At 36.3% G+C, this 26,366-nt stretch overlaps 1 protein-coding gene across 2 annotated transcripts in view; it reads right to left on the bottom strand.

Annotated features, from left to right (window-relative positions):
* Positions 1-26,366, bottom strand: part of SASS6 (SAS-6 centriolar assembly protein) — a 53,854-nt gene that overhangs the window by 11,277 nt on the left and 16,211 nt on the right. For both annotated transcript variants that reach the window (XM_045897107.3, XM_045897108.3), the window contains exons 8-14: positions 21,356-21,547; positions 18,231-18,425; positions 18,032-18,121; positions 17,778-17,957; positions 17,329-17,410; positions 16,054-16,190; positions 13,363-13,491 (exon numbers count right to left, since the gene is read on the bottom strand). In XM_045897107.3, the coding sequence (XP_045753063.1) occupies positions 13,363-13,491; positions 16,054-16,190; positions 17,329-17,410; positions 17,778-17,957; positions 18,032-18,121; positions 18,231-18,425; positions 21,356-21,547 (1,005 nt within the window). The remainder of the gene's footprint in view (positions 1-13,362; positions 13,492-16,053; positions 16,191-17,328; positions 17,411-17,777; positions 17,958-18,031; positions 18,122-18,230; positions 18,426-21,355; positions 21,548-26,366) is intronic.

Here is a 26,366-nt window from a genome sequence, read left to right as displayed (position 1 = left end):
GGGATTAAGGAGTGCACTTGTGATGAGCACTAGGTGATGCATGGATTTGTTGACTTACTATACTGTACACCTGAAACTAATACAACACTATGTTAACTAACTGGAATTAAAATTAAAACTTAAAAAAAAAAGGTGGGCAAATAATCTGAATAAGCACCTCTCCAAAGAAAATATACAGATAGCCAAGAGCATATAAAAAGATGCTCAACATCACTGATCATTAGGGCAATGTAAATCAAAACTACAATGAGATACCTCCTCATACCCATTAGGATGGCTTATTATTTATTTTTTTTTTTTTAAAGATTTATTTATTTATTTGAGAGAGTGAGAGAGAACAAGTGGTGGGGGGGTGGGCAGAGGGATAAGCAGGCTCTCCGCTGAGGAGGGAGCCCAACGCGGGGCTCAATCCCAGGCCCCTGGGATCATGACCTGAGCCGAAGGCAGATGCTTAACCGACTGAGCCACCCAGGCACCCCAGAATGGCTACTATTTAAAAAAATAAATAAGACAAGTGTTGGCAAGGATATGGAAAAACTAGAACTCTTGTACCTTAATAGTGGGAATGTAAAATGGTACAACCACTAGGGAAAACATTATGGCAGTTTCTCAAAAAATTAAAAATAAAATTGCTACCAGCAATTCTACTTCTGGGTATATACTCAAAAGAAATGAAAACAGGGCTTGAAGACATATTTGTACACCCATGTTCATAGAAGCATTATTCTCAATAGCTAAACATGGAAGCAACTCAATTGTCCATCAACAGATAAACAGAGGGGTGCCTGGGTGGCTCAGTCGTTAAGCGGCTGCCTTCAGCTCAGGTCATGATTCCAGGGTCCTAGGATAGAGCCCCGCATTGGGCTCCCTGCTCGCTGGGAAGCCTGCTTCTCCCTCTTTCACTCCCCCTGCTTGTGTTCCCTCTCTTGCTGTGTCTCTCTCTGTCAAATAAATAAATAAAATCTTAAAAAAAAAAAAAAGATAAACAGATAAGCCATATGTGTTATATACATACAATGGAAGATTATTCAGCACCTGGAACGAATCCTGACATATGATACAATCGGGATGAACCCCAACGACACATGCTAAGTGAAGTAAGCCAGTCACAAAAAGACAAATTCTATGTGATGATTCCACTTTATATGAGGTATTTAGAATAGTCAAAATCATAGAGACAGAAAGTAGGACTGTGGTTACCAGGAGCTGGGAGGCATGGGGGGAAACTGGGAAATGAATGGTTAATGGGTATGGAGTTTCAGTTTTACAAGATGAAAAGAATTCTGGAGATGGTTGGTGGTGATGGATGCACAACATTATGAATGTATTTAACATCACTGCCACTGTATACACAATTTTTAATTCTAAATTTTAAAAAGGTTAAAGGGCGCCTGGGTGGCTTAGTCGGTTAAGCATCTGACTTCAGCCTGCTTCTCCCTCTCTCTCTGTCCCCCTGCTCATGCTTACTCTATCTCAAATAAATAAATAAATCCTTAAAAAGGTTAAGGCAGTGAATTGTATGTTATATGTATTTTACCACAGAATTTTTTTTAAGTGGAATACACTACAAAAGTTGAATTCTACTGTGTGTAAATGATACCTCAATAATCTCACTTAAAATGTAACTGGAAAGTTCTAAAGCTCATCAATAAAATTTTAGGGGCACCTGGGTGGCTCTGTCAGTTAAGCATCTGACTCTGGCTCAGGTCATGAGCTCAGTGTCCTGGAATCAAAAACCCCACATCGGGCTCCACACTCAGCAGGGAGTCTGCTTCTCCTTCTCCCTTTGCCCCTCCCCCCGACTCATGTGCACACATGCGCGTGCGCGCTCTCCCTCTCTCAAATAAATAAAATAAAAAATTTTAGATACACTGAATAAAACCCATGGATGAAAATTAAGCATCTTAAAAAACAAAAAACAAACCCATTTATAATTGCACTAGAAAGAATAAAATACCTAAGAATAAACTTAACCGACAAAGTGAAAGACATACACTCTGAAAACTATAAAACACTGATGAAACACAAATGGAAAGATATATCATGTTCATGGACTGGAAGAATTAATTTTGTAAAAATGTCCATACTATCCAAAGTAATCTACAGATTCAATGCAATCCCTATCAAAATACCAACAGCATTCTTCACAGAACTACAACAAATAAAAGAAGAAGATAGCAGGAGGGGAAGAATGAAGGGGGGGAAATTGGAGTGGGAGACGAACCATGAGAGACTATGGACTCTGAAAAACAAACTGAGGGTTCTAGAGGGAAGGGGGGTGGGAGGATGGGTTAGCCTGGTGATGGGTATTAAAGAGGGCACGTACTGCACGGAGCACTGGGTGTTATGCACAAACAATGAATCATGGAACACTTCATCTAAAACTAACGATGTAATGTATGGTGATTAACGTAACAATAAAAAATTAAAAAAAAAAGAAGAACTACAACAAATAATACTAAATTTTCTACAGAGGGGCACCAGGGTGGCTCAGTTGGTTAAGCGTCTAACTTCAGCTCAGGTCATAATCCCCTGGTCCTGGGATGGAGCCCCTAGTCGGAATCCCTGCTCAGTGGAGAACCTGCTTCTCCCTCTCCCTCTCCCCTGGCTCGTGCTTGTGCACACTCGCGCGCGCTCTCTCTCTCCATCTATCTCAAATAAAATCTTTAAAAAAATAAAATAACTGGTGGTTACCAGAGGGGAGAGGAGTGGGTGAGTAGGCAAAATGGGTGAAGGGAAGTATGATATGTAGACTTCCATTTATGGAATGAATAAGTTATAGAGATGAAAGGCACAGCATAGGGAATACAGTCAATGCTCTTGTAACAGTGTCATCTAGTGACGTATGACAGCTATACTTGTAGTCAGGATAGCATAATATAGTGTTGTCAATCTCTAGGCTGTATACCTGAAACTCATGTAACATTGTGTGTCAACTATATTTCAATTAAAAAAACCATGTAAACCTAGAATTCTATATGCAGAGAAAATGAAGTAAAAATAAAAGTGTTGTAAGACAAAAGCAGGAAGTATTAATTGCCCACAGAAGCCATCTTAAATATCTGCACTGTAAGAGATCTTAGTTACCCAGAAGAAAGGAAAATGTTATCAGATGAAACTTCAGATCTACACAAAGAAATAGAGCATGTAAAATGGTAAATATATGAGTAAACCAAAAGAACCTTTTTCTTATTGTTTGATTTCTTTAAAAGACACTTGTTTATTTTTTTAAAGATTTTTATTTGTCAGAAAGAGAGCACAAGCAGGGGGAGTGGCAGGCAGAGGGAGAAGTAGGTTCCCTGCTGAGTAGGGAGCCCGATGTGGGACTCGATCCTATGACACTGGGATCATGACCAACTGAGCCACCCAGGCATCCCAAAAGACACTTGATTGTTTAAAGCAAAATAAAAAAGTGTGTTAACAAGTGTAGAAAATCTTAATAGTTAACAGAGGGACATGAAAAAACAATTATAATTGCAAGGTTCATATATTAGATAGGAAGTAGCATATTATACAAAGATAGAATGAAAAGATAAGGACATATATTACAAACTCTACAGCAAACAAAAAGAAAATTAAACAAAGCGGGCGCCTGGGTGGCTCAGTTGGTTAAGCGACTGCCTTCGGCTCAGGTCATGATCCTGGAGTCCCAGGATCAAGTCCCGCATCGGGCTCCCTGCTCAGCAGGGAGTCTGCTTCTCACTCTGACCCTCCCCCCTCTCATGCTCTCGCTCTCAAATAAATAAATAAAATCTTAAAAAAAAAAAAAAAAGAAAATTAAACAAAGCCCAATGTAGAGATAAAATGGAATGCAAACTGAAATGAGCAATTAATTGGAAAGACAAGAAAAGAGACAACGGACGGTATAGGTAGAAAACAAACATCAAGATGATAAGCCTTAGCAGTATATACATTAAATTTTAAATTGTCAAAGGCAATGTCAGAATGGATAAAAATGTAAGTCAATTATAACTAAAGAAATCCACTTTAAATATAAAGATGCAGTATGTAAAAGTATAGAAAATGGTATGTCAGGTAAATACTGAGGAAGCCATAGTAAAATATTATTATCAAGGTAGATTCTTTCTACTCTGAAAAATAAAGAAAGAAGCTCCTTAAAGGTCAAAAAAAGAGTCCCCCCACCCCCAGCCCTTTAATGATTCTCTTCTGCCCTAATCCTAAGGCAATTCTGTGAAAGTAGAATCCAAAGGGATGATGGTGACACTAAAAGTGGTCAGACAGGCACCTAAAACTCTAAAGAAAAGGAATCACACCCTCTGACTAGGGGCAGTATAAGCTCAAAACTATAGGGCAAATCCTCATTATTTTTTTCTTTCTGTCCTCCCAATACTTGGTACCAAATGCAGAACAAGGACATAAACTGCATGACACAGTAGGAAAACTCAGTTCAATGCTTTCTAGCCAGAAACCAGGAAGGATCCTGGAAATTCAGGACAAATCATAGAAAGGAACTCAAGAAAGAGATCCCATAAAGATGTGCATGAATTCCTGGGTTCATTTCCAGTCTGGACATGCAAGATATAACCCTAATTAACATACCAAAGAGAAGCGAACTATGGGGTAAACCACTGTCCAGATCACAGAACACCCACCAGATGATGCACACACAGATCCAAATAACATGGCAAAGTCTTTATAGACTAAACTGCCATAAAAACTGAGGCCTACACAAGGCAATTCAGAACCTGCAACTTGACCCTAAGAAAACTGCTTAAAAAAAAAAAAAAAATCACATTCTCCTTAGGATTTAAGATCTAAAGCCTCATAGTGTTATTTGATCCACACACAATCCAAAATAATAAAAAAACAGGGGGCGCCTGGTTGGCTCAGTCAATAAGTGTCTGCCTTCGGCTCAGGTCATGATCCCAGGGTCCTGGGATCGAGCCCCGCATGAGGCTCCCTGCTTGGCGGGGAGCTTGCTTCTCCCTCTCCCACTCCCCCTGCTTGTGTTCCCTCTCTTGCTGTGTCTCTCTCTGTCAAATAAATAAATAAAATCTTAAAAAAAAAAAAAAAAAAAAAACAGGAAAATCTAAGCAATTCACAATGTAAAAGACAAGCCAACAGATGTAGTCAATTCCAAGATGACAAAAATACTGAAATTATCAGAAAAATATTGGGGTGCTTGGGTGACTCAATCAGTTAAGCATCTGACTCTTAGTTTCATCTCAGGTCATGATCTCGGGGTTGTGGTATCAAACCCCCAGTCAGGTTCCACACTCAGCCAGGAGTCTACTTGTCCTTCCCCTGCCCCCCCTTTGTCCCTCCCCCTGCTTGCGTGTGAGCACAAATGCATGCGCTCTCAAATAAAATCTTTTTAAAAAAAATACTTAAAACATCTATTATAGTCAGGCTCTAAGAAGTAGAGGTGAACACAATTGAAATAAATGTAAAAAAAACCAAGTCTTCATAAAAAAATGGTAATATAAAAAAGAAACAAATGAAAATTTAAGACTGGAGGGTCATTTGGGTGGGTGGCTCAGTTGGTTAAGCATCTGCCTTTGGCTCGGGTCATGATCCCAGGGTCCTGGGATCCAGTACGGCATCAGGCTCCTTGCTCAGCGGGGAGCCTGCTTCTCCCTCTGCCTGCCACTCCCCCTGCTGTACATGTGTCTCTCTCTGACAAATAAATAAAATCTTTAAAAAAAAAAAAAAAAAAGAAAATTTAAGAATGGAAAAAATTCGCTGGATGGGTTTTGTAACAGGATGGACATTACAGAAAAAGAGTAAACTTGAAGATCAATAGAAATAATCAAATCTGAAAAACAGAAAAAAAAATTTAAGAAAGGAAGAAAAGACAGAGCCTGTGGACCTATGGTAAAGTAGACAAAGATCTAACATTCATGTCATTTGAATCCCTGAAAGAGAGAAGGAAGTGTATAGTGCAGAAAAAATATTTCAAGAAATATATAATGGTTGAACACTTCCAAAATTTGGCAGAAGATATCAATTCATAGATTCAAGAAGCTTAGCAAATCCCTAAAAGGATAGTCAAAGAAATCTATGACCAGACACACCACTGATAAATGCTGAAAACCAAAGAAAAACAATCATGAAAGCAACCAGAGAAAAAAGGATGCATTATATATACTTGAAAAACAATTTGAATTTACTGCAGATTTCTCATCAGAAATCATGGAGGTCTGAAGGAAGTAGAAAAAAATCTTTTTTTTTTTTTTAAAGATTTTATTTATTCATTTGACAGAGAGAGAGCACAAGCAGTTAGAGTAGCAGGCAGAAGGAGAGGGAGAAGCAGACTCCCTGCTGAGCAAGGAGCCCGACGTGGAGCTCGATCCCAGGACCCTGAGATCACAAGCCGAGCCGAAGGCAGTTGCCTAACCAACTGAGTCACCCAGGTGCCCCAGTAGAAAAAATCTTTAAAGTGCTTAAGTAAAATAAAATAGATGAAATAAGGAAAATGAAATAAATACAGAATTGTATATCCAGAGAAAATATCATTCAGAGATGAAGGTAAAAGAAAGGTGTTCCCAGATGAAGAGAAAGAGACTTCATTTCCCAAAGACTTCCTCTAAAACAAATGTTAAAGTATGTTCTATTATTCAGGAAATTATATCAGAGGGAAGTATGGACATGAGCAATGAAGAGCAACAGAAATGGTAAATAGTGGATAAATATATAATGGACTATGCCTCTCTGTTCAAGTATTTTAAATATGTATAATGGTTGAAAGCAAAAATTACAGCATTGTCTGATGAAGTTTCTGATGTCTACAGATGTAATACACATGGAATACCAAAACATAAAGGGTAACGGGACTATATGGTATTTAGGTATTTAGATTCTACTTGAAGTGGCAAAATATTAATTCTATACACACTTGAAAGTATGTGTAATATGATGCCTGGAGCAACCACTAAATATATATACAAATATAATAAAAAATGAAATACTAAAAAATATTCAAATAATCAAAAGAAGTCAAGAAAGGCACAACAGAAGAATGAAAAACAAAGGCAACAAACAAGATACACTCTTTAGATGAAACCATTTTAAGTATGATACACATAGGTTTAAAGTAAAAGGGTGGAAAAAGATATTCCAGGGGAACATCACTTAAAAGGAAGGCTGAGAAGCTACATTCATATGAAACAAAATAGACCCCAGAGCATGGAAAATTACCAAAAATTAAGAAGGAAATTACATAATGATGAAAGGGTTAAGTAACCAGGAGGACATAATTCAAGAGAGATATGTACCCAATCAAAGAGCTTCTAGGGGCGCCTGGATGGCTCAGTCGTTAAGCATCTGCCTTCAGCTCAGGTCATGATCCCAGGGTCCTGGGATCAAGCCCTGCATCGGGCTCACTGTTCAGCGGGAAGCCTGCTTCTCCCTCTCCCATTCCCCCTGCCTGTGTTCCCTCTCTTGCTGTGTCTCTCTGTCAAATAAATAAAATCTTAAAAAAAAAAAAAGAGCTTCTGAAGGTGTGAAGCTAAAACTGATAGAAGTAACAGGAAAAAATGATAGAAACACTTATAATAGTTGGATACCAACATTCCTCTCAGTAATTGATAGTACAAGTAGAAAGTCAACAGGACACAGAGGACCTAAACAAAATCAACCAACTGGATTTAACATTTAATTCAGTGAACTTTATCCTAAGAATGCAAAGCTGATATAATATTTCAAAGTTAACATACCTAACTGATGAAAGAAAAACAATACATAATCATATCAATGCACAAAGAGCCATTAATAATGAGTTCAATGAGTTTAGCAAGTTTTCAGGATAAAAGATCAACATACAAAAATCAGTTACATTTCTATACAGCATCAATAAATATTCCAAGAAAGTAACTAATAAAACAATTACATTCACATTAAAAAAGAAAATACTTGAGGTAGTTGAGCATCTTTTCATGTGCTTATTTGACATCAGTGTATTTATTTTGATGAAATATCTGAATCTTATTCCCATATTTTTTATTTTTAAATTCATTTTTGTATAGATTTTATTTATTTATTTGAAAGAGAGAGAGTGTGCACAAGCAGGGGGAGCAGGAGAGGAAGAAGCAGGTTCCCTGCTGAGCAGGAAGCGCTACATGGGGCCTGATCCCAAGACCCGGAGATCATGACCTGAGCTGAAGGCAGATACTTAACCCACTGAGCCACTCAGGCACCCCTAAAATCTTTTAATATATTTATTGGCTACTCAGGTTTTTCTTCTATAAATTACCTATTTATATATCTCTTGTTCACTTTTCTGTTGAGCTGCTTAGCTTTTTCTTATAGAATTGTGTAAGTTAACATTCTGGATATTTATTATTGGTGGTTATATGTGATATAAATATCTTCTCTCAATCTCTGGCTTATCGTCTGACTTGGTTTGATATACAGGTATTTTTTCATTTAAATGTACCCCAAATTATCCATTTTTTAACAGTTCATTTGTATTTTTTTGTATCTTATTTGAAATAATTGTAAGGTCATAAAGTTTTGCTTTTTAAATGTCAATCTTTAACCTACCTGGGATTTTTTTTTTTTTTTTTTTTTTTTTTTTATGTAATCTCTACGCCCAATATAGGGCTCAAACTCACTACCCCGAGATCAAGAGCTGCACACTCTACTGACTGAGCCAGGCAGGTGCCCCTGGAATTTATTTTTGTGTATATGTCTATTCGTACTTCATTTTACCAAGAGTTGGTTTTATCACCTCTTCCACAATGCCAACTTGTCAAAGATAACTTTGGCTCCACAATGCTAAATGAGTGGATACTTCCATTCTTCTAGACCTTAGAAGCAAAAACACTACTTTCTCATCTTTCCTATTACATTTACATGGATTTAAAAAAAAAAAAAAACTTTATTTACTTATTTATTTGACACAAAGAGAGAGAGAAAGATAGAGAGAGAGAGAGGGGAAGCACAAGCAGGGTGAGTGGCAGAGGGAGAGGGAGAAGCAGACTCTCCGCCCAGCAGGGAGCCCTATGCAGGGTTCAATCCCAGGACCCTGAGATCATGACCTGAGCCAAAAGCAGATGCTTAACTGACTGAACCACCCAGGCACCCCTCTTTTTCCCATTTTTAAATTAGGTTCTTTGTCTTACTGAGTTATGAATCCATTATATAATTGCCAAAGCACTGTATGAATACCTAGATGGAAAACAACCTGATCATCCATTAACACAGCAGTAATTATAGCGCATCCATATACAAAGAAATCATTAAATAACAAAAACATTCTGGGCGCCTGAGTGGCTCAGTTGGTTAAGCGACTGCCTTCGGCTCAGGTCATGATCCTGGAGTCCCGGGATTGAGTCCCGCATCGGGCTCCCTGCTCAGCAGGGAGTCTGCTTCTCCCTCTGACCCTCCTCCCTCTCATGCTCTCTGTCTCTCATTCTCTCTGTCTCAAATAAATAAATAAAATCTTTAAAAAAAAAAAAACAAAACCAAAAAACCCAAAAACATTCTGATACATGGAGATGGACCTATTCCATAATACTGTTGAATGAAATAAGGCACAGAACACTAGGCATGTACTATTTTTGCTTAAATACACAAACTCTTATTATACAAACATACATACAGAGGTACACACATATATACATCCCTGTATACACTTCAAATATTTTTGGATTTTGGATTTCTTTTTTGTTTGTATTTCAGTGGCTGGCCCAATTCCCCTTGATAAAGGCAGCATTTAAACTCCAACATCAGTTTCCACCTTCTTAACCGCTAAACTATACTGTACATAATACAGTAGTGAATAGTATATGCATACAATTCACAAATAAATATTCATAAGAGATTCAAGCTCAACGTGTTTTGTTTTATGTTTTCTTTTGTTTTGTTTTTTTTTATTTTTGGGGATACATAATCAAAAGGATATGGAGATCAGTGATATAGGAAACCCTGAAAGTCTTGCTATGTTTAGGAATATCCTTGCTATAACGATTCCTCCAATTCTTGAAGAACTATAAAGGTAATCTTTTAAGTCATATTTAGACCTATAAACGAGGTAACTATCTGGAAAGTATGTGTAGTATTTCTTGTGCTCACTTTGGACATTATATATATTCCTGGAAAGCTGTTTGAAATAAAAAAAACAATTTGAAAAACAGTGTGGAGGTTCCTCAAAAAGTTAAAAAAAACTACCTTATGGGGGCGCCTGGGTGGCTCAGTCAGTTAAGCGGCTGCCTTCGGCTCAGGTCATGATCCCAGGGTCCTGGGATCGAGCCCCGCGTCAGGCTCCCTGCTCAGTGGAGAATCTGCTTCTCCCTCTCTCTCTGCCTACTTGTGCTCTCTATCTCTCTATCAAATAAATAAATAAAATCTTAAAAACAAACAAACAAACAAAAAACTACCTTATGATCCAGCAATTGTACTACTGGATATTTACCCAACGAATACAAAAACACTTATTCAAAGGAATACATGCATCCCTATGTTTACAGCAGCATTATTTATAATAGTCAAGATAGGGAAACAGTCCAAGTATCCATGAGTTGACGAATGGAAAAAGATGTGGTATATATCACAATGGAATAGTATTCAGCCATAAAAAGAATGAAATCTTGCCATTTGCGACGACATGGATGGAGCTAGAAAATATAATGCTAAGTGAAATATATGTCAGGCAGAGAAAGACAAATACCATATGATTTCACTCATATGTGGAATTTAAGAAACAGAACAAGCAAAGAAAAAAGTGAGTGTGTGTGTGTCAAAGTAAGAAACAGACTTTTAATTATAGAGAACAATCTGATGGTTACCAGAAGGGAGAGAGGTGGGGAGATGGGTTAAATAGTTGATGGGGATTGGGCGCCTGGGTGGCTCAGTTGGTTAAGCGACCGCCTTCAGCTCAGGTCATGATCCCGGAGTCCTGGGATCGAGTCCCACATCGGGCTCCCCCTTCTCTGTGGGGAGCCTGCTTCTCCCTCTGCCTCTGCCTGCCACTCCCCCTGCTTGTGCTCACTCTGTCTCTCTCTCTATGTCAAATAATAAAATCTTTAAAAAAAAAAAAAATCCTATAGTTGATGGGGATTAAGGAGTGCACTTGTGATGAGCACCAGGTGATGTACAGAACTGCTAAATTATTATATTTTATACCTAAAACTAATAATACTGCACATTAACTAACTGGAATTAAAAACTTAAAAATAAAATGAAAAAGCAATTCAATCAAAATTCTCAAGAAAAAAATTGATCCCAAGATGCAATCACATTTGAGTATATTGATATTGATATTAAGGAACATAGTATTCAAGAAAGAAGTGTTGGCAAGGATGTGGAGAAAAAGGACCCCTCACACACAGTTGGTGCGAATGCAAACTGATGCAACCACTGTGTAAAAGAGTATGGAGGTTGCTCAAAAAATTAAAAATAGAATACCATATGATCCAGTAATTTCACTACTGGGTATTTACCCAAAGAATATGAAAACACTAATTTGAAAAGATATATATACCCCCGTTTATAGCAGCATTATTTATCATAGCCAAATTCTGGAAGCAGCCCAAGTGTCCACTGATAGATGAATGGATCAAGAAGACGTGATATATATATACAATGTAATACTGCCCAGACATAAAAAAAAAGAAAGAAATCTTGCCATTTGCAACAATATGGATGAAGGTAAGGGTATAACAGTATGTGAAATAAGTCAGTCAAAGAAAAACAAATACCACATGATTTCACTCACATGTGGAATTTAAGAAACAAAACAAAACAAAACAAAGGGAAAAAAAAGAGACAAACCAAAAAACAAACTATAGAAGACAAAATGACGGTTACCAGAGGGGAGGTGGGTGAGGGAATGGGTGAAATCAGTGAAGGGTATTAAGTGTACACTTATCTTGATGAATATTGAATAATATATATAACTGTTGAATCACTACATTGTATACCTGAAATTAATATAATACTGTATGTTAATTATACTGGAATTTAAATTTTAAAATAAAATATGGACAAATAAAGTTAACAGTATAAGAGTTAGGTAACACTGTAAAAAAAAAAATAGTACTCCTGTGAATATACATATCTAATGCTCTTTAACAAACAATTCAAGAAAAGCCTGCTAAATGTACCTAAATACTCTTTACATAATGATAGTCTAAGCATAAAAACTCATTTCACTGAGAATAATCAATAGCTTCAGATGATAGTTAAAGTCTTAAAGAGTTAAGAAGAAGCACAGGCCTAAGCAACACAGCCAGCTTATTTTTCAGGAAGCCCAAAACTAATTTGATAAAGGGTTTATAATAGCAATTTCAAAGTCCTCAGTTCAAAATATTCTTTTCAGGGACGCCTGGATGGCTGAGTCAGTTAAGCATCTGATTCTTGATTTCAGCTCAGGTCATGTTCTCAGGGTCGTCAGATTGAGCCCGACATCAGGCTCCATGCTCAGGGGGCAGTCAGATTCTCTCCCTCTCCCTCTGCCCCTCCCCTCCTGTGTGCATGTTCTCGCTCTAAAATAATCTTAAAAAAAAATTCTTTTCAAAAACATTTGTCTCTATGATTTACAAAAAAAATCAATTTTCTTTTTTTTTTTTAAAGATTTTATTTATTTATTTGAGAGAGAGAGAGATAGTGAGAGAAAGCACAAGCAGGGGATGGGCGGGGGAGAGGGAGAAGCAGACTCCCCAATGAGCAGGGAGCCCAATGCGGGGCTCAATCCCAGGACCCTGGAACCATGACCTGAACTGAAGGCAGATGCTTAACTGACTGAGCCACCCAGGCACCCCAAAAAAATCAATTTTCACCTAAAGTTAGGACTGAAAATAGAATCAGTGGCAGTCTGGGTGGATGAAATTATTGTGAAAGTAAAATTATAATACATGTGAAAACAATATATACCCCTAAGACATTAGTAATAAGAATGATGATGAACTCCTCAAGGGGGTAAAAAAAAAAGCCTTAGTAAATAAATCACATTGGATGAAATGCTAGGCCTATGCTATTTAAGATAATATCACCAAAACTACATTTTAGAATATGCTATAAGTCTGCCTTATCAGATCTTTAAATCCTGGCAACAGAATCCAAAAATATCACCAGAGCTAATACATCAGCAGTATGAAGTCAGTAATGCTAGTCAGGTTTGAGAGTTGTAATAGAGAATGAATAAAAATGGAATAAGAGGTTGAATGGGAATAAATAAAATTTAAGCAGACTGATGTCCAGCTTTTTATAAATTATACTCACTCAAGAAATACCATATAGTACAGAAAGAATTTCCTGTAAGCATAAACTAGATATTTGGTAATATATTTATCTATTACCTAATAGCAACTGACTAAAGACTAAAATTTAAAATAAAAAAATATTTGTTTGTTAATAAGTTGCTACATTTTCCCCCAAAAAAGTATTAGTTAATTTGTCTACCTTTGGTCCTGAAATTGGGTGGATGGTATTTTTGGTAGATATAGGATGAGGAAAGGTATTCTGGAATGCAAATGCAGAGGAGACAGGATAACCAATCCCACAAGTTGGGTAAGTCAGTCTACCATCAACCTAAAAATGAAAACATAAAAAGGTTAAGGATGAGATATTAATTCTAAATAGTATTTACTGATCCACGAGGCACTAGCATCTGTTATAATACTTAAAAGCACTATCTTAGAGGCCAATTTTATCATGACACCACAAAACTCTGCTTTATTATAATAGCATGAGGCTAGGATAACTTTAAGCTTTCTAAAGAGTGGCTGTGCAAGCTTAACAAAATAAGCCACTGGACTTGTCTTTGAACTGAGTTTAAACAATGACCTCTTTGAACCATCTTGGTTCCCTATACGTATGTATGTCTTCCATTCCTGAAAAGGGGGCTGGGGGAAGGATGGAGTCATAGATCAGTAAGCCAATCAGATATAAAAATAATTTTCTGCCAGAATGAGAACAAGACATGTGTTTTGTTTTGTTTTTTAAGATTTTATTTATTTAGGGGCACCTGGGTGGCTGAGTCGTTAAGCATCTGCTTCAGCTCCAGTCATGATCCCAGGGTCCTGGGATCGAGCCCCACGTCGGGCTCCCTGCTCAGTGGGAAGCCTGCTTTTCCCTCTCCTACTCCCCCTGCTTGTGTTCCCTCTCTCACTGTGTCTGTCAAATAAATAAATCTAAAAAAAAAAAAAAAGATTTTATTTATTTATTTGACAGAGAGAGAGACAGTGAGAGCAGGAACACAAGCAGGCGGAGTGCGAGAAGGAGAAGCAGGCTTCCCGCTGAGCAGGGATCCCGACGGGGGGCTTGATCCTAGGACCCTGGGATTATGACCCAAGCCGAAGGCAGATGCATAACGACTGAGCCCAGGCGCCCCAAGATATGTGTTCTTAAATGGACTAATTCATACAATAATTTGCTTTGCCACTAATTTTCAATATGGTGGCACCACCATTAACAAATACCATGAAAAGAGTTTATAAGAGAACAACTGAAACACAAACCTTAAGAAGCAATTGTATACATCACTGGCTGCATAACAAAAAACACCTTCTACATAGCTATTTATCATAAGTCATTAAGGTTAAGCTTGTCAAATTTTTCAAGTTTGTAATTCAGTACTGGGCATTTCTTTCCACACCTTTTTGCAATTTAGCAAAAATCTATTCCTTTTTTTAAACATCAAGTACAATCTGAATTAGTAGGATAGATTTAAAATTCAATTAGGTATTTGCATTTTAAATCCTCTGCCAATGCTCTTCAATCAAAAACTACCAGAAACATACCTATAGGTGTACACTGTGGATTTACTGCTCCTTGCAAACAATGGAGACTGCATACTGTGGGAAACCTAGTAAGAGGGGTGTGGCAGTATGCAGGTGTTAAAAGGGACTTATTTACTGGACATATATGTATTAGGTGGTTTAAGAGACAGTTTAATAAAGTGTGGCTTTGTTGTGGGTCAGATGCTATCTGGAAATGGGGATAATTGTATGACTGAATATCTGAAATAAATCTTAGATTATTTCATAATTAGGTAAGTCGGGAGGAATGTATTTTTTTTTAAATTTATTTATTTATTTATTTATTTGAGAGAGAGAGCATGAGAGAGGGGAGGTCAGAGGGAGAAGCAGACTCCCCGCCGAGCAGGGAGCCCGATGCGGGACTCGATCCTGGGACTCCAGTATCATGACCTGAGTCGAAGGCAGTCGCCCAACCAACTGAGCCACCCAGGTGCCCCGGGAGGAATGTATTAAGGCCAAAACTGTAATTGGTAAAGAAGGAGCAGTCAGTCATGTTAGCCAGGATAGGAGGATGCCTGCCCGTTTTGTGGTTTGGCAATGTTCATTTTTTCAAAATTGTGTTCAGAAATGATTATGAGGTGGTCTTATTTTTTTCTTGATCTGTCACAGTCACAGAGTGGCCTTGCCTGATGTTGATATTCTGTGAAATTAGTTATGTTCAACAGGAGAGCCCCAAAGCCTAGCTGTGAGTACCAGGCTAGCTCTCCTAGCAATACCAGGGCCTTGCTGATAGTACCAAGCCAGCTCCCATATGTAAGGAGCTGCTCTTCATTTTCTCCTAATTTCTTGCAAGGAGAAAGCAAAAGCCCTGGTCATAGGAGCTAGAGAGCTTAGATATCATAACTAATTCCTTCTAGAATCTAGAGCTGACTGATAAAAGGACATTTCTCTTTTTTTTTTTTTTTTCTTTCTCAAATAGAATTCAGTTTAGGCTCCTATCATAGTTCCAAACTTGAGCCCAAACTTTATTCTCCCTTCTTAAGGCTCCCAGAATACTTCCTTCTTCAGCACATTTGGCATTACTTTAGTTATTACTGAATGATTTCTATATCCAATTAAATTTTTTCATATTTTTATTTCAAATTTTTATTTAAAATCTAGTTAGTTAACATATACATCCAATAAAATTTTAAGCAGTGTGCTTTTGAAATACAGCCTCTTTGTTAGGAGCAAGTATATCTGTATGTCTCACTTCTAAGTGGGACTTAACCTTTACCTCACTCAAGTCATATTAGTACCAGCACCTGAAGTCATGGAGACTTCCTCATAGTCTGGGAATATTTTGGTTTTAGGTAATTTACTCAGACCACTCACATCTTAATTTAAAACTTACCACATTAGAGTTAGGAGAAATCCCACTTCTGATTATGTTGCTGCTAGAATGTACAGGTGGAGTGGTAGAAGGTCCCAATACATCTTGCTTTCTCACTAGCTGATTTTCATTTAGTTCTTTATTTAGCCATGTGATTACTTAAATAAAACAAAACAAGGTAAAGAATTTTGACTATTTTTATTTTTCTAATAACTTTAAACATTTAAAAATTATATTGAGATTTAAAAATTTTTGTCTTTATTTTTTTAAAGATTTTACTTATTTATTTGACAGAGAGAGAGAGAGAGAGATAGCAAGGGCAGGAACACAAGCAGGGGGAGTGGGAGAGGGAGAAGCAGGCTTCCCGCAGAGCAGGGAGCCCGATGCGGGGCTCGATCCCAGGACCCCAGGATCATGACCTGAGCCAAAGGCAGACGCTTAACGACTGAGCCACCCAGGTGCCCCAAAATTTTAAGTCTTTAAAACTACCTTATATCACAGGAGAATATAGGTTCACCTAAATTTTTGCCATTAAAGATTCTTATTTTAACAACCGCCACATAGAACTCCTTATGCTATTACTATCAGAAGCATATATTTCTGGGGCACCGGGGTGGCTCAGTCGGTTAAGTGTCTGCCTTTGGCTCAGGTCATGAACCTGGGATCCTGGGATCGAGCCCCACATTGGGCTCCCTGCCCGGCGGGAAGCCTGCTTCTCCCTCTCCCACTCCCACTGCTTGTGTTCCCTCTAGCAGTCTTTCTCTCTCTGTCAAATAAATAAATAAAATCTTTCAAAAAACAAAACAAAACAAAACGTATTTCTGCTAGTCAAGGATCTCTTTGAAGGCTTTCATTTCTAGAATGATATCTTACAGTTTATTTGAAGTTCACACTCTTATCTGATAACCAATACAAAAACTGAGAAAATGTTAAAGGTTTAATCTTATATTTTAGTTTCAAATAATTCATGTTATTACTATTAGATAAACACAGCAATTAAAATAAGTAGTGAAGAACTTTAATTAGCAAAGAATTTAAACTACTGTCAATATTTTCAACACTTAATTTTGGGTTACTGACACATGTAATATGGTTTTCTTTATAATGGTAACTGTTTTACAGGGCAGTTGATATACAAGTTACTATAGCAAAGACATGAAGACCATATATTTAAAACCGAAATTATTTGGATGTAGCAATATCTTGATTTACCCAAACTTTCATGAATTCAAATAAAATTTTCAGATTAAGAACACAATTGCAAACCTCATTTACATAAAAAGGTAAAATACTTACACTTTTCATTATTTTTTAGAAGTTGTTTGCTTTCTTCAAGCTTTTGAACAGTAGCTTCTAACTGTTCTTGTAATTTGCACACCTGCAATGTCAATCCTCATCATAAGTATAATAAAGGCTAAATACTTAAATGTATTTCTATTAATTAAATAATTACTATTAACTACTATTAAATAAATGAATTATAGCTCATCTATGTAACACTGTATATGTATACATGTATATACACATATACTGTACATATATATGAACACTCAAGGTATCTGAGTCATGATAACTAACTTTTCAAATTGAAATAGGTTAACTTCTGTTGAAGCTAGTCATGTTCTTTTTGGGGGGAAAAAGTGAAAGCTCTTCTCTAATAAAGTAGAAATTTTAAAAATACATCTGAGAAAATTTGTTATACTTTGCAAATAGTCACACACGCAAAAATATAAAATATTCACTACCTCTTGCTCTTTAATTCGGAGAGACTGTCCAACATCTTGTAATTCCTTTTGTTCCTTTTGTAATTTGTCTTCCTTCTCAGCCAAGAGTTTCTCTTGCTGAATAGTTACTGTATTCTTCAGTTTCAATTTACCCATTAAAGTTTTCAGATCCCCCTGTAACTTCTTGATAATTTCATTTGCCTGTAAAAGAGCTTTATTTGTATCTCTTTCTTACCCTAATGAAATTTAATATTCTATTATTTTTAAAAACAAACCTTAAGAAGTTCCGCTGATAATGATTTGATCGTAGCTTCAAGTTTTCCTAGTTGTACCTGATTTTTCTCACCATTCTCTTCTAAGGCAACCTGATACATATTTTTTTAAATATGAATAGTTAATAGGATGTTTGTGTTTAAGAAAAGCATCACTTGTAAATGTGATCACCAATTTTTTAAAAAAAATGTTTAAATAGACCTTTTGTTCCTGGATTGTATCAAATGCTTCTTTTGTTCTTAAAACAAGCTGGTCCTTATCCTTGATTTCCTGTTCTAAAACAGCCACTTTTGTTTGTAGCTGATTAATATGCTTTTCTTTTTCGTGGCATTCGGCATCTAGTGTAGAATTCTCTCTCCGCAAAGAGAGGACTTCTTGCTTAGCCCGCTGGAGCTCCTAGAGGAAGAAAAAAAATGATGCAGTATGAAAAAGAGAAGTTGGCTGCTCTGGTTATTTATAATTAAGATGTTTAAAATTTAAAAAAAGGCTTCAATAATTTTAAAGTTCTAGTACTGATTTTTTTTTAAAAGATATAGATATACACTCTAAAGGTGTATGTAACTCGTAGACTTGAAATATAATTGTAAAATACACTAATATCTAATTCAATGACAACAGGGAAAATAATCCTGATTTATGAATAAATTACTACAACTTTTAAAAACTAGTAACAAGGATTTTCTGGTATCTTGAAATTTACACTTCAAAAAAAAATCACTTGGGTAGTAAATGTCCATTATACTAGAATTTCAAAAACATAAAATAAACAAATAAAAAGGCCTATCTTTCTACCACATAAGCAGTGGTTCTCAAGCTAGTATGCATACTGAAATCACCAAGGGAGCTTTAAAAAACCTATTGATGCCTGGTACCATCCCCAAGAGAGTCTTATTTATAGTTAGTATGAGGTATGGCCTGGGCACTAGGACGTTTAAGAGCTCTGCAATGGAGGGGCGCCTAGGTGGCTCAGTCCTTAAGTGTCTGCCTTTGGCTCAGGTCATGATCCCAGGGTCCTGGGATCGAGCTCCACAACGGGCTCCCTGCTCCGCGGGAAGCCTGCTTCTCCCTCTCCCCCTGCTTGTGTTCCCTCTCTCGCTGTGTCTCTGTCACATAAATAAATAAATAAAATCTTTAAAAAAAAAACAAAACAAAAAGAGCTTTGCAGTGGATTCTAAGGGTAGCCAAGGGTGACAACCATGATCCACAATTAACATTTTGCTCTATCTATATATACCGATTTTTTAAAAACTGCTCATACTGTGCAGTTTTATAATCAACCTTCTTTATATATTATAAATATCTTTCCATGTCAACAAATATGTTAACACTTCTGGATTTCCTCTTGGTTCACTCTTTAAAACAAAACCAAGCAAATATAATTGTTAATTAAAAACAGATTTTTAAAAATCTAGGACAGATTACTTCCCAATCAGCTAATACCAACCAAATACTGCCAGTATACACAAGTCCAGGATATAGTATTCCTAGATAATTTTCATTTTTAACAAAACTTTACAAGGTAATTTTATAGTATTATGCCATACTGGTTTTAGAAACAGACCCTGTTATCAGACAGACTTGAATACAAATCTAGGTTCTTTGGTGTAATCTTGGGAATTATTTAACCTCCCTAAATCTCCATTCCCCCATTTGTAAAACAGAAATAACAAACACTTCATAAATTACTTCACTTAATCTTCATAAAAACCATAATGCAAACTGCTTAGCATAATGCCTGGCACACAGTAAATAATAAATGGCAGCAATTATTTTTGGGGCACTAATGCCTAAAAGGTAAATTTAACATGATTAGGTAACAATACTCAGAGGTTTAAAAAAAAGTTCCCAGTGCAACAACATGGATGGAGCTAGACAGTATAACACTAAGTGAAATAAGTCAGAGAAAGACAAATACCATATGATTTCACTCATACATGGAATTTAAGAAACAAAACAAATGAGCAAAGGGAAAAAAAAGAGAGCCAAGAAACAGACTCTTAACTATTAAGAACAAACTGATGGTTACCAAAGGGGATGGGTGAAATAGGTGATGGGGATTAAGGAGTGCACTTGTCACGAGCAGCAGGTGTTGTATGGAAGTGTTAAAACACTATATTGGACACCTGAAGCTAATATAACACTGTATGTTGACTATACTACAATTAAAATTTTTTTAAAAAGTTTCCAGGACTCATAATTTTAAAGTCTTAGCAAATCTTGGAAGAAATAGTTTGATTAGATTATATAAAACCCATATAACAGAGCACACTGTTTTTAAAGTGGCCAATTTCAGGGCTAAGATAGAAGAAGTCATATGGCATTATAATGACTATCCAATGTACTAGGAAGGCTACAGTACTTTACAAATTGGTATGAAAGGTAAAGGGAGCAGGGAGGATGCACTAAAAACACCTACTGAGGCAGAATACTGAGGATCGGAACATAAAAATCAGTCAAGCGTTAGAGTTTCCTAAGCACAAGAGACTGGTGAAATGGAGTGGGAAGTCTCATAAGCTTGAGTAACACTGGTGATCTTTGTATTTAAATATGACAGACTTAACAAAATCTATGTTTTCTGATTAATTCATGACAATAATGTATAATGCTAGGAAGGAGTCTATCATCAGGGCCAAAAAATCAACAATGTGTCACTACAGCAAGATTTTCAAAATGGCTCTGTTGCCTGAAAAAGGGAGTACTAAAGACAAGCAAATAAGAGGATTCCAATCCTTGTTCTTCCACTTACTGGCCATGTGACCTTGGGCAAGTTACTTAACCTCTCTGTGCCTTAGTTCATCATCTGCAAAATGGGGATAATAGTACCTTCTTTAAAATAATTGTTATAAGAATTAAATGGGTTAATATATGTAAAGCAGTTAAACAGCACCTGTCACACAGCATATGTTCAGTATGCCTTAGCTATTATCATTACTAATATCATTATTATTATTAGACACAACTTCATGTAGTTGTCTTGACATGTTAAGTAGGTTGAAAGAACCAGTCCTGTCAAGACTGAATATGCTGAGCTATACAGACACTGTGTGGATATTAAAAGTACACTGAAAAATCTAAAGGCTGTGTCAATGAGCTGCTCCTCAAGACCCTAACTAAAAATATCCAAGTTTACCTCAGTTCTATTTTGAATTACCAGATTCATCAGATTTTAGATTCTCAATTTTTTTTTTTTGCAATGTCTGATTACCCTAAGATCACCAAGACATCCTTGCAAAGCAGAGAAACAGCCTGCCCACAAGTAATAAAGTCACCAAATTAAAATGTTATTTTAAATTGGGGGTGGGGGGAACAAACCCAAAGTTCAATACCTCTTCAACACTAGACAGTTTTGTTTTAAGTTCTCTGATGGTAGAGTCTCCTTTATATTTCCTTTCGGTTAGGTCTTTATTAGCTGCTTCCAACTCAGATAATTTGTTTTGTAGTTGCTGGATGTTTCGTTGATGGAGGATTTCTAAATCTTTTTTCTGTTGTTCATGCTGCTGTTGGTACTGTACCTGTGCCTATAATAAAAATATAGTACCAAAATTCAAAACAAACAAACAAAAAACCCAAATACAAATACAGGAAGATTTGAAGAAAAATAAATTTTATTTTTCTGTAAGATTATAAAATTTCCCTGTTTTAAAGAGAATCTATTTTCAATTATGGATTTCATGAAGAAGAAAGGTCAACAAAGGCAAATTTACCATTATGATCTTGTCCTTAGTTTCTGCTTCTCTTAAACCCTCAAATATTTAGTATAGTCTTCAAGTTAAGGGAAGAATCATATATGATTAGGTTAAAAAACTACAAAATAGTGTGAACCTATTTGTGTTAAAAAAAAAAAAAAAGAGCAGGTACAGAGGGAATTTCCAGTATTCATTTTAAATACCATTATATTGTTTCAGTTTTTTACAACAGTGTATATTTTTTATAATAAAAAAACCCTAAAATTATAAAATTGACAAGGAATTGTTCATTAGTTCAGTCTTACACTAGTAGCAACATTTTACCTATGATAAAATTTGAACACAGTTATAATTGTGTAATCTCTGGTGCCTGTCTGAATCATACCACAAGTCTATGTTTATCATTTCTATTGATGAACACTATCAAATCCTAAATACCTTTCAAAAATAAAGTACATTTTTCTGATTATGAAAGTTATACATACTCTTAAAGGCACAAAGAAAGAAATTACAAATAACCAATAATTTCATCCAGGGAATCACTCTAAATATTTAGGAATATTTGTAATATACTTATTTGGTGAATATATATTCCTAATATATTCATACTGACATCACCCGTACACACAGAATATACATATTTAAGTTTAATTAAGATCAAGCCACATTTATACAACTTAATCATGCTTTTTATTCCTTAGCATTTGTACCTTCTCAAGATTTTATTTATTTTAGAGATAGAGCGGGAGGAGGAGGAGCAGAGGTAGAGGGATGCCCAGACTCTGTGCTGAGTGCAGAGCCCAACGCAGGGGTCAATCCCATGACCCTGCGATCACGACCTGAGCCAAAATCAAGAGTCAGACGCTTAACCAACTGAGTCACCCAGGCACCCTGCATTTGTACCTTTTCATACCATAAAAAAACTCTGTAAACACTTTAATAGCTGCACATTATTCCATTCCATGGATATACCATAATTCATTTAAACCCTGTATTACTATGGACATGGACTTTCCAATTTTTCACAATTAGAAATAAAACTATGATTGCTTTTGTATACAGACATACATCCAAAATTCAGATTATTTCCTTATGATCAAATTATAGGTCAAAAAATGTAAACAGGGGCACCTGGGTGACTCAGTTTAGCTCCATGTTGGGTGTGGAGCCTAGTTAAAAAGAAAGAAACCAAAAAAATAAACAGATAACAAAACTTAATATAAGTTCCAAAACTGCATTCCAAAAAAGTTGTACCCATTTAAAAATTCTTACAAGAACAGGGGAATGTCTCCCTCATAAAATACTTGAGGAATTTTATATAACTACTTTAAAATTCTCTCATTTTTTGAAAAATGGAAAGGAGGGGAGAAGGGAACAAAAGAGAAAAACAGAAAAAGTCCACAAAAGACTGAAAATGTAACGTGGGAAGAAAACACTGAAGGAGCAATCAAGAAGAATAAAGAGTAAACTGGAAAAGATGCTAACGTAACTGTTGAAGAAGGTAATCAAACACACTGAAGGCAATAAAAAAGGACTGGTTTTATCCCAGTGATCATTAGTATTTTGGAGTTTTTGTTTAAAAAAAAGAAAGAAGTATGAGGGATAGGACTACCTTTACATTTTCTACTCTGTTCACTGCAGGTGATTCTGATACACACTAAAATTTTAAAATCACTGCCTATAGGGCACCTGGGTGGCTCAGTCAGTTAAGTGTCTGACTCTTTTTTTTTTTTTTAAAGATTTTATTTATTTATTTGACAGAGACAGAGATAGCGAGAGCAGGAACACAAGCAGCGGGAGTGGGAGAGGGAGAGCAGGCTTCCCACCGAGGAGGGAACCCGATGTGGGACTCGATCCCAGGACCCTGGGATCATGACCTGAGCCGAAGGCAGACACTTAATGACTGAGCCACCCAGGCGCCCAGTGTCTGACTCTTGATTTCGGCTCAGGTCGTGATCTCAGGGTCATGAGATCGAGCCCTGCATCAGGCTCTGCACTGGGCATGGAGCCTGCTTGAGATTCTCTCTCCCTCTCCCTCTGCCCCTTCCACTACTACCCCCCTCCCCACACGCACAAGCTCTCTAAAAATAAATAAAATAAAATCCATTATCAGTTATTACATTAGATAAAAGTGGAAAAAATGACATGATTATTTGATTAAATCCCCCAAAATCACTATATCTGACTTAGCACTCTTTAACTCTCAGGACACAGAACAAAAGAAAACTTTCTCTGATGCAGAGCAAACATGATTCTTAAAGATGAGATATTTTAAGTTATTTACCAAAAAAAGAATAGAATGAGGAAAGGATTTCACTATTTAGCACTTTTCTGTACAAGAAAAAGAAGACACTAATCTTAAAAAAAAAAAAAATTACCATTTTTATACATTATATATTTACCTGAAAAACCTAAGACAATCAGTTCTAAAACTATCAGAATCTGTAAATATAATGTACAATTAATGAGTACGACATTAATGCACAACAATCAAAATTATCACAATGGTGGGACATAGATGGTCCAATTTATACAGCAAAAAACTATAAAATCTCTAGGCATATTTAGTAAGAACTGTAAAAAAAAAAAAAAAAGAAAGAAAGAATTCAGAGGGAAATAAAAAGCAAACTATAAGCCTGTTTTAAATAAGACCTGAATAAATGAAAAGATATTCTCTCTATTGGGTTAGAAGATGTGAAAGATATTAGTTCTCCCCAACACTCCAGAAACAAGCTTAAATATACAAAGGAATTTAGAATATATTAAAAGTTGCATTTTAAATCAGTGGAATATATAGTATTAGAACAAATGACTGACTTTATGTCAAAAAATACCTATCTTATACTGTACTCCACAAAAATATATCTCAAACAGATTAAAAAGTTAAATACAACAAAAAAAAGTAAAAGTATTAAAAGAAAATATTGAAGGAACAGATTTTATAACCTTGGGTGGCAGAGGCTTTCCAAACATGAAGCTTTAGACCATAAAAGCAGAGATTGACAGATTTGATGACATCCAAATAAAAAGAACCATATAGGGCAAAAGGCAACAATAAACAGTAAAAGACAAAGGCTGGGAGAAAATGTTTATAATATACATAATAAAGATATACTATGCCTACTTTATACCACAGAGAAATGAAAAGGCAAGCCACACACAGAAAATATTCATAATGCATGCGTCTGACAAAGGACTCAAGTCCAGATCATACAAAAAAATCCCTACAAATCCATAGGTAAAATAGTAACAGTCTAATTTAAAAATGGGCTAGGAGTGCCTGGGTGGCTCAGTCGGTTAAGCGTCTGCCTTTGGCTCAGGTCATGATCCCAGGGTCTTGGGATCAAGCGCCATGTCGGGCTCCTGCTCAGTGCAGAGTCTGCTTTTCCCTCTGCCTCTGCCACTCCCCCTGCTTGTGCTCTCTCACTCGCTCTCTCCTTCCCTGTCTTAAATAATCTTTAGGGGCGCCTGGGTGGCTCAGATGGTTAAGCGTCTGCCTTCAGCTCAGGTCATGATTCCCGGGTCCTGGGATCGAGTCCCACACTGGGCTCCCTGCTCCTTGGGATCCTGCTTCTCCCTCTGCCTCTGTCTCTCTATCTCTCATGAATAAATAAATAAAATCTTTAAAAATAAATAAATAAAAATGGGCTAAAGATGAAAACAGGCAAGAGTATTCTTGAACTTCACATGAGAATATCCAAGTGGTCAATACACATATGAAAATGTGTTATTATAAGGTATTATCATACACCCTCAGAATGGCAGTGTAAACTGGTATTCCACTTTAAAACAAAAACTTATCAACAATAACCATACTATGTAAAGAGAGCAAACATCCACCAACTGATGAATGTATAAAGAAGATGTGGCGTATATACACAATGGAATATTACTCAGCCATCAAAAAGAATGAAACCTTGCCATTTGCAATGATGTGGATGGAGCTAGAGTGTATTATCCTAAGCGAAATAGGTCAGAGAAAGACAAATACCATATGATTTCGTTCATATATGCAATTTACCAACAAAACAGATAAACATAGGGGAAGGGAAATAAAAAAGAGAAAGGGAAGCAAACCATGAGACTCTTAGTGATAGAGAACAAACTGAGGGTTGATGGAGGGAGGTGGGTGGGGGACAGGCTAAGTGGGTGATGGGTATTAAGGAGGGCACTTGTTATGATGAGTATTAAGTGTTATATGTAAGTGATGAATCACTAAATTCTACTCCTGAAACCAATATTGTACTATATGTTAACTTGAATGTAAATAAAAATTTGAAGAAAAAAAAAAAGACTATAACAAGAGACAAGGACACTGTGTAATTAAGGAGACAATCCAACAAGAAGATATAAAAATTGTAGATATTTATGCGCCCAACATATATTTTTAATGCACCCAACATATCTGAGGAGCCCCAAATACATAAAGCAGCTAATAACAAACATAAAGGAGTGAATTGACAGTAATACAATAATAGTAAAGGACTTTAAAATCCCACTTACATCAATGGACAGATCATCAAAACAGAATATCAACAAGGAAACAGTGCTTTTGAATGACATATTGACAAGACAGATTTAATAGATATATACAAAGCATTCCATCAGAAAACAGCAGACTACACATTCTTTAGACCATAAAACAAGCCTC

This window comes from Mirounga angustirostris, unplaced genomic scaffold (assembly GCF_029215605.1).
Source record: "Mirounga angustirostris isolate CCGP_5_RB_7025 unplaced genomic scaffold, mMirAng1.0.hap1 SCAF_4, whole genome shotgun sequence".
NCBI classification, from domain to species: domain Eukaryota; kingdom Metazoa; phylum Chordata; class Mammalia; order Carnivora; family Phocidae; genus Mirounga; species Mirounga angustirostris.
Note: the sequence above shows the minus strand (reverse complement) of the source record. Positions and strands in the feature narration are given on the sequence as shown.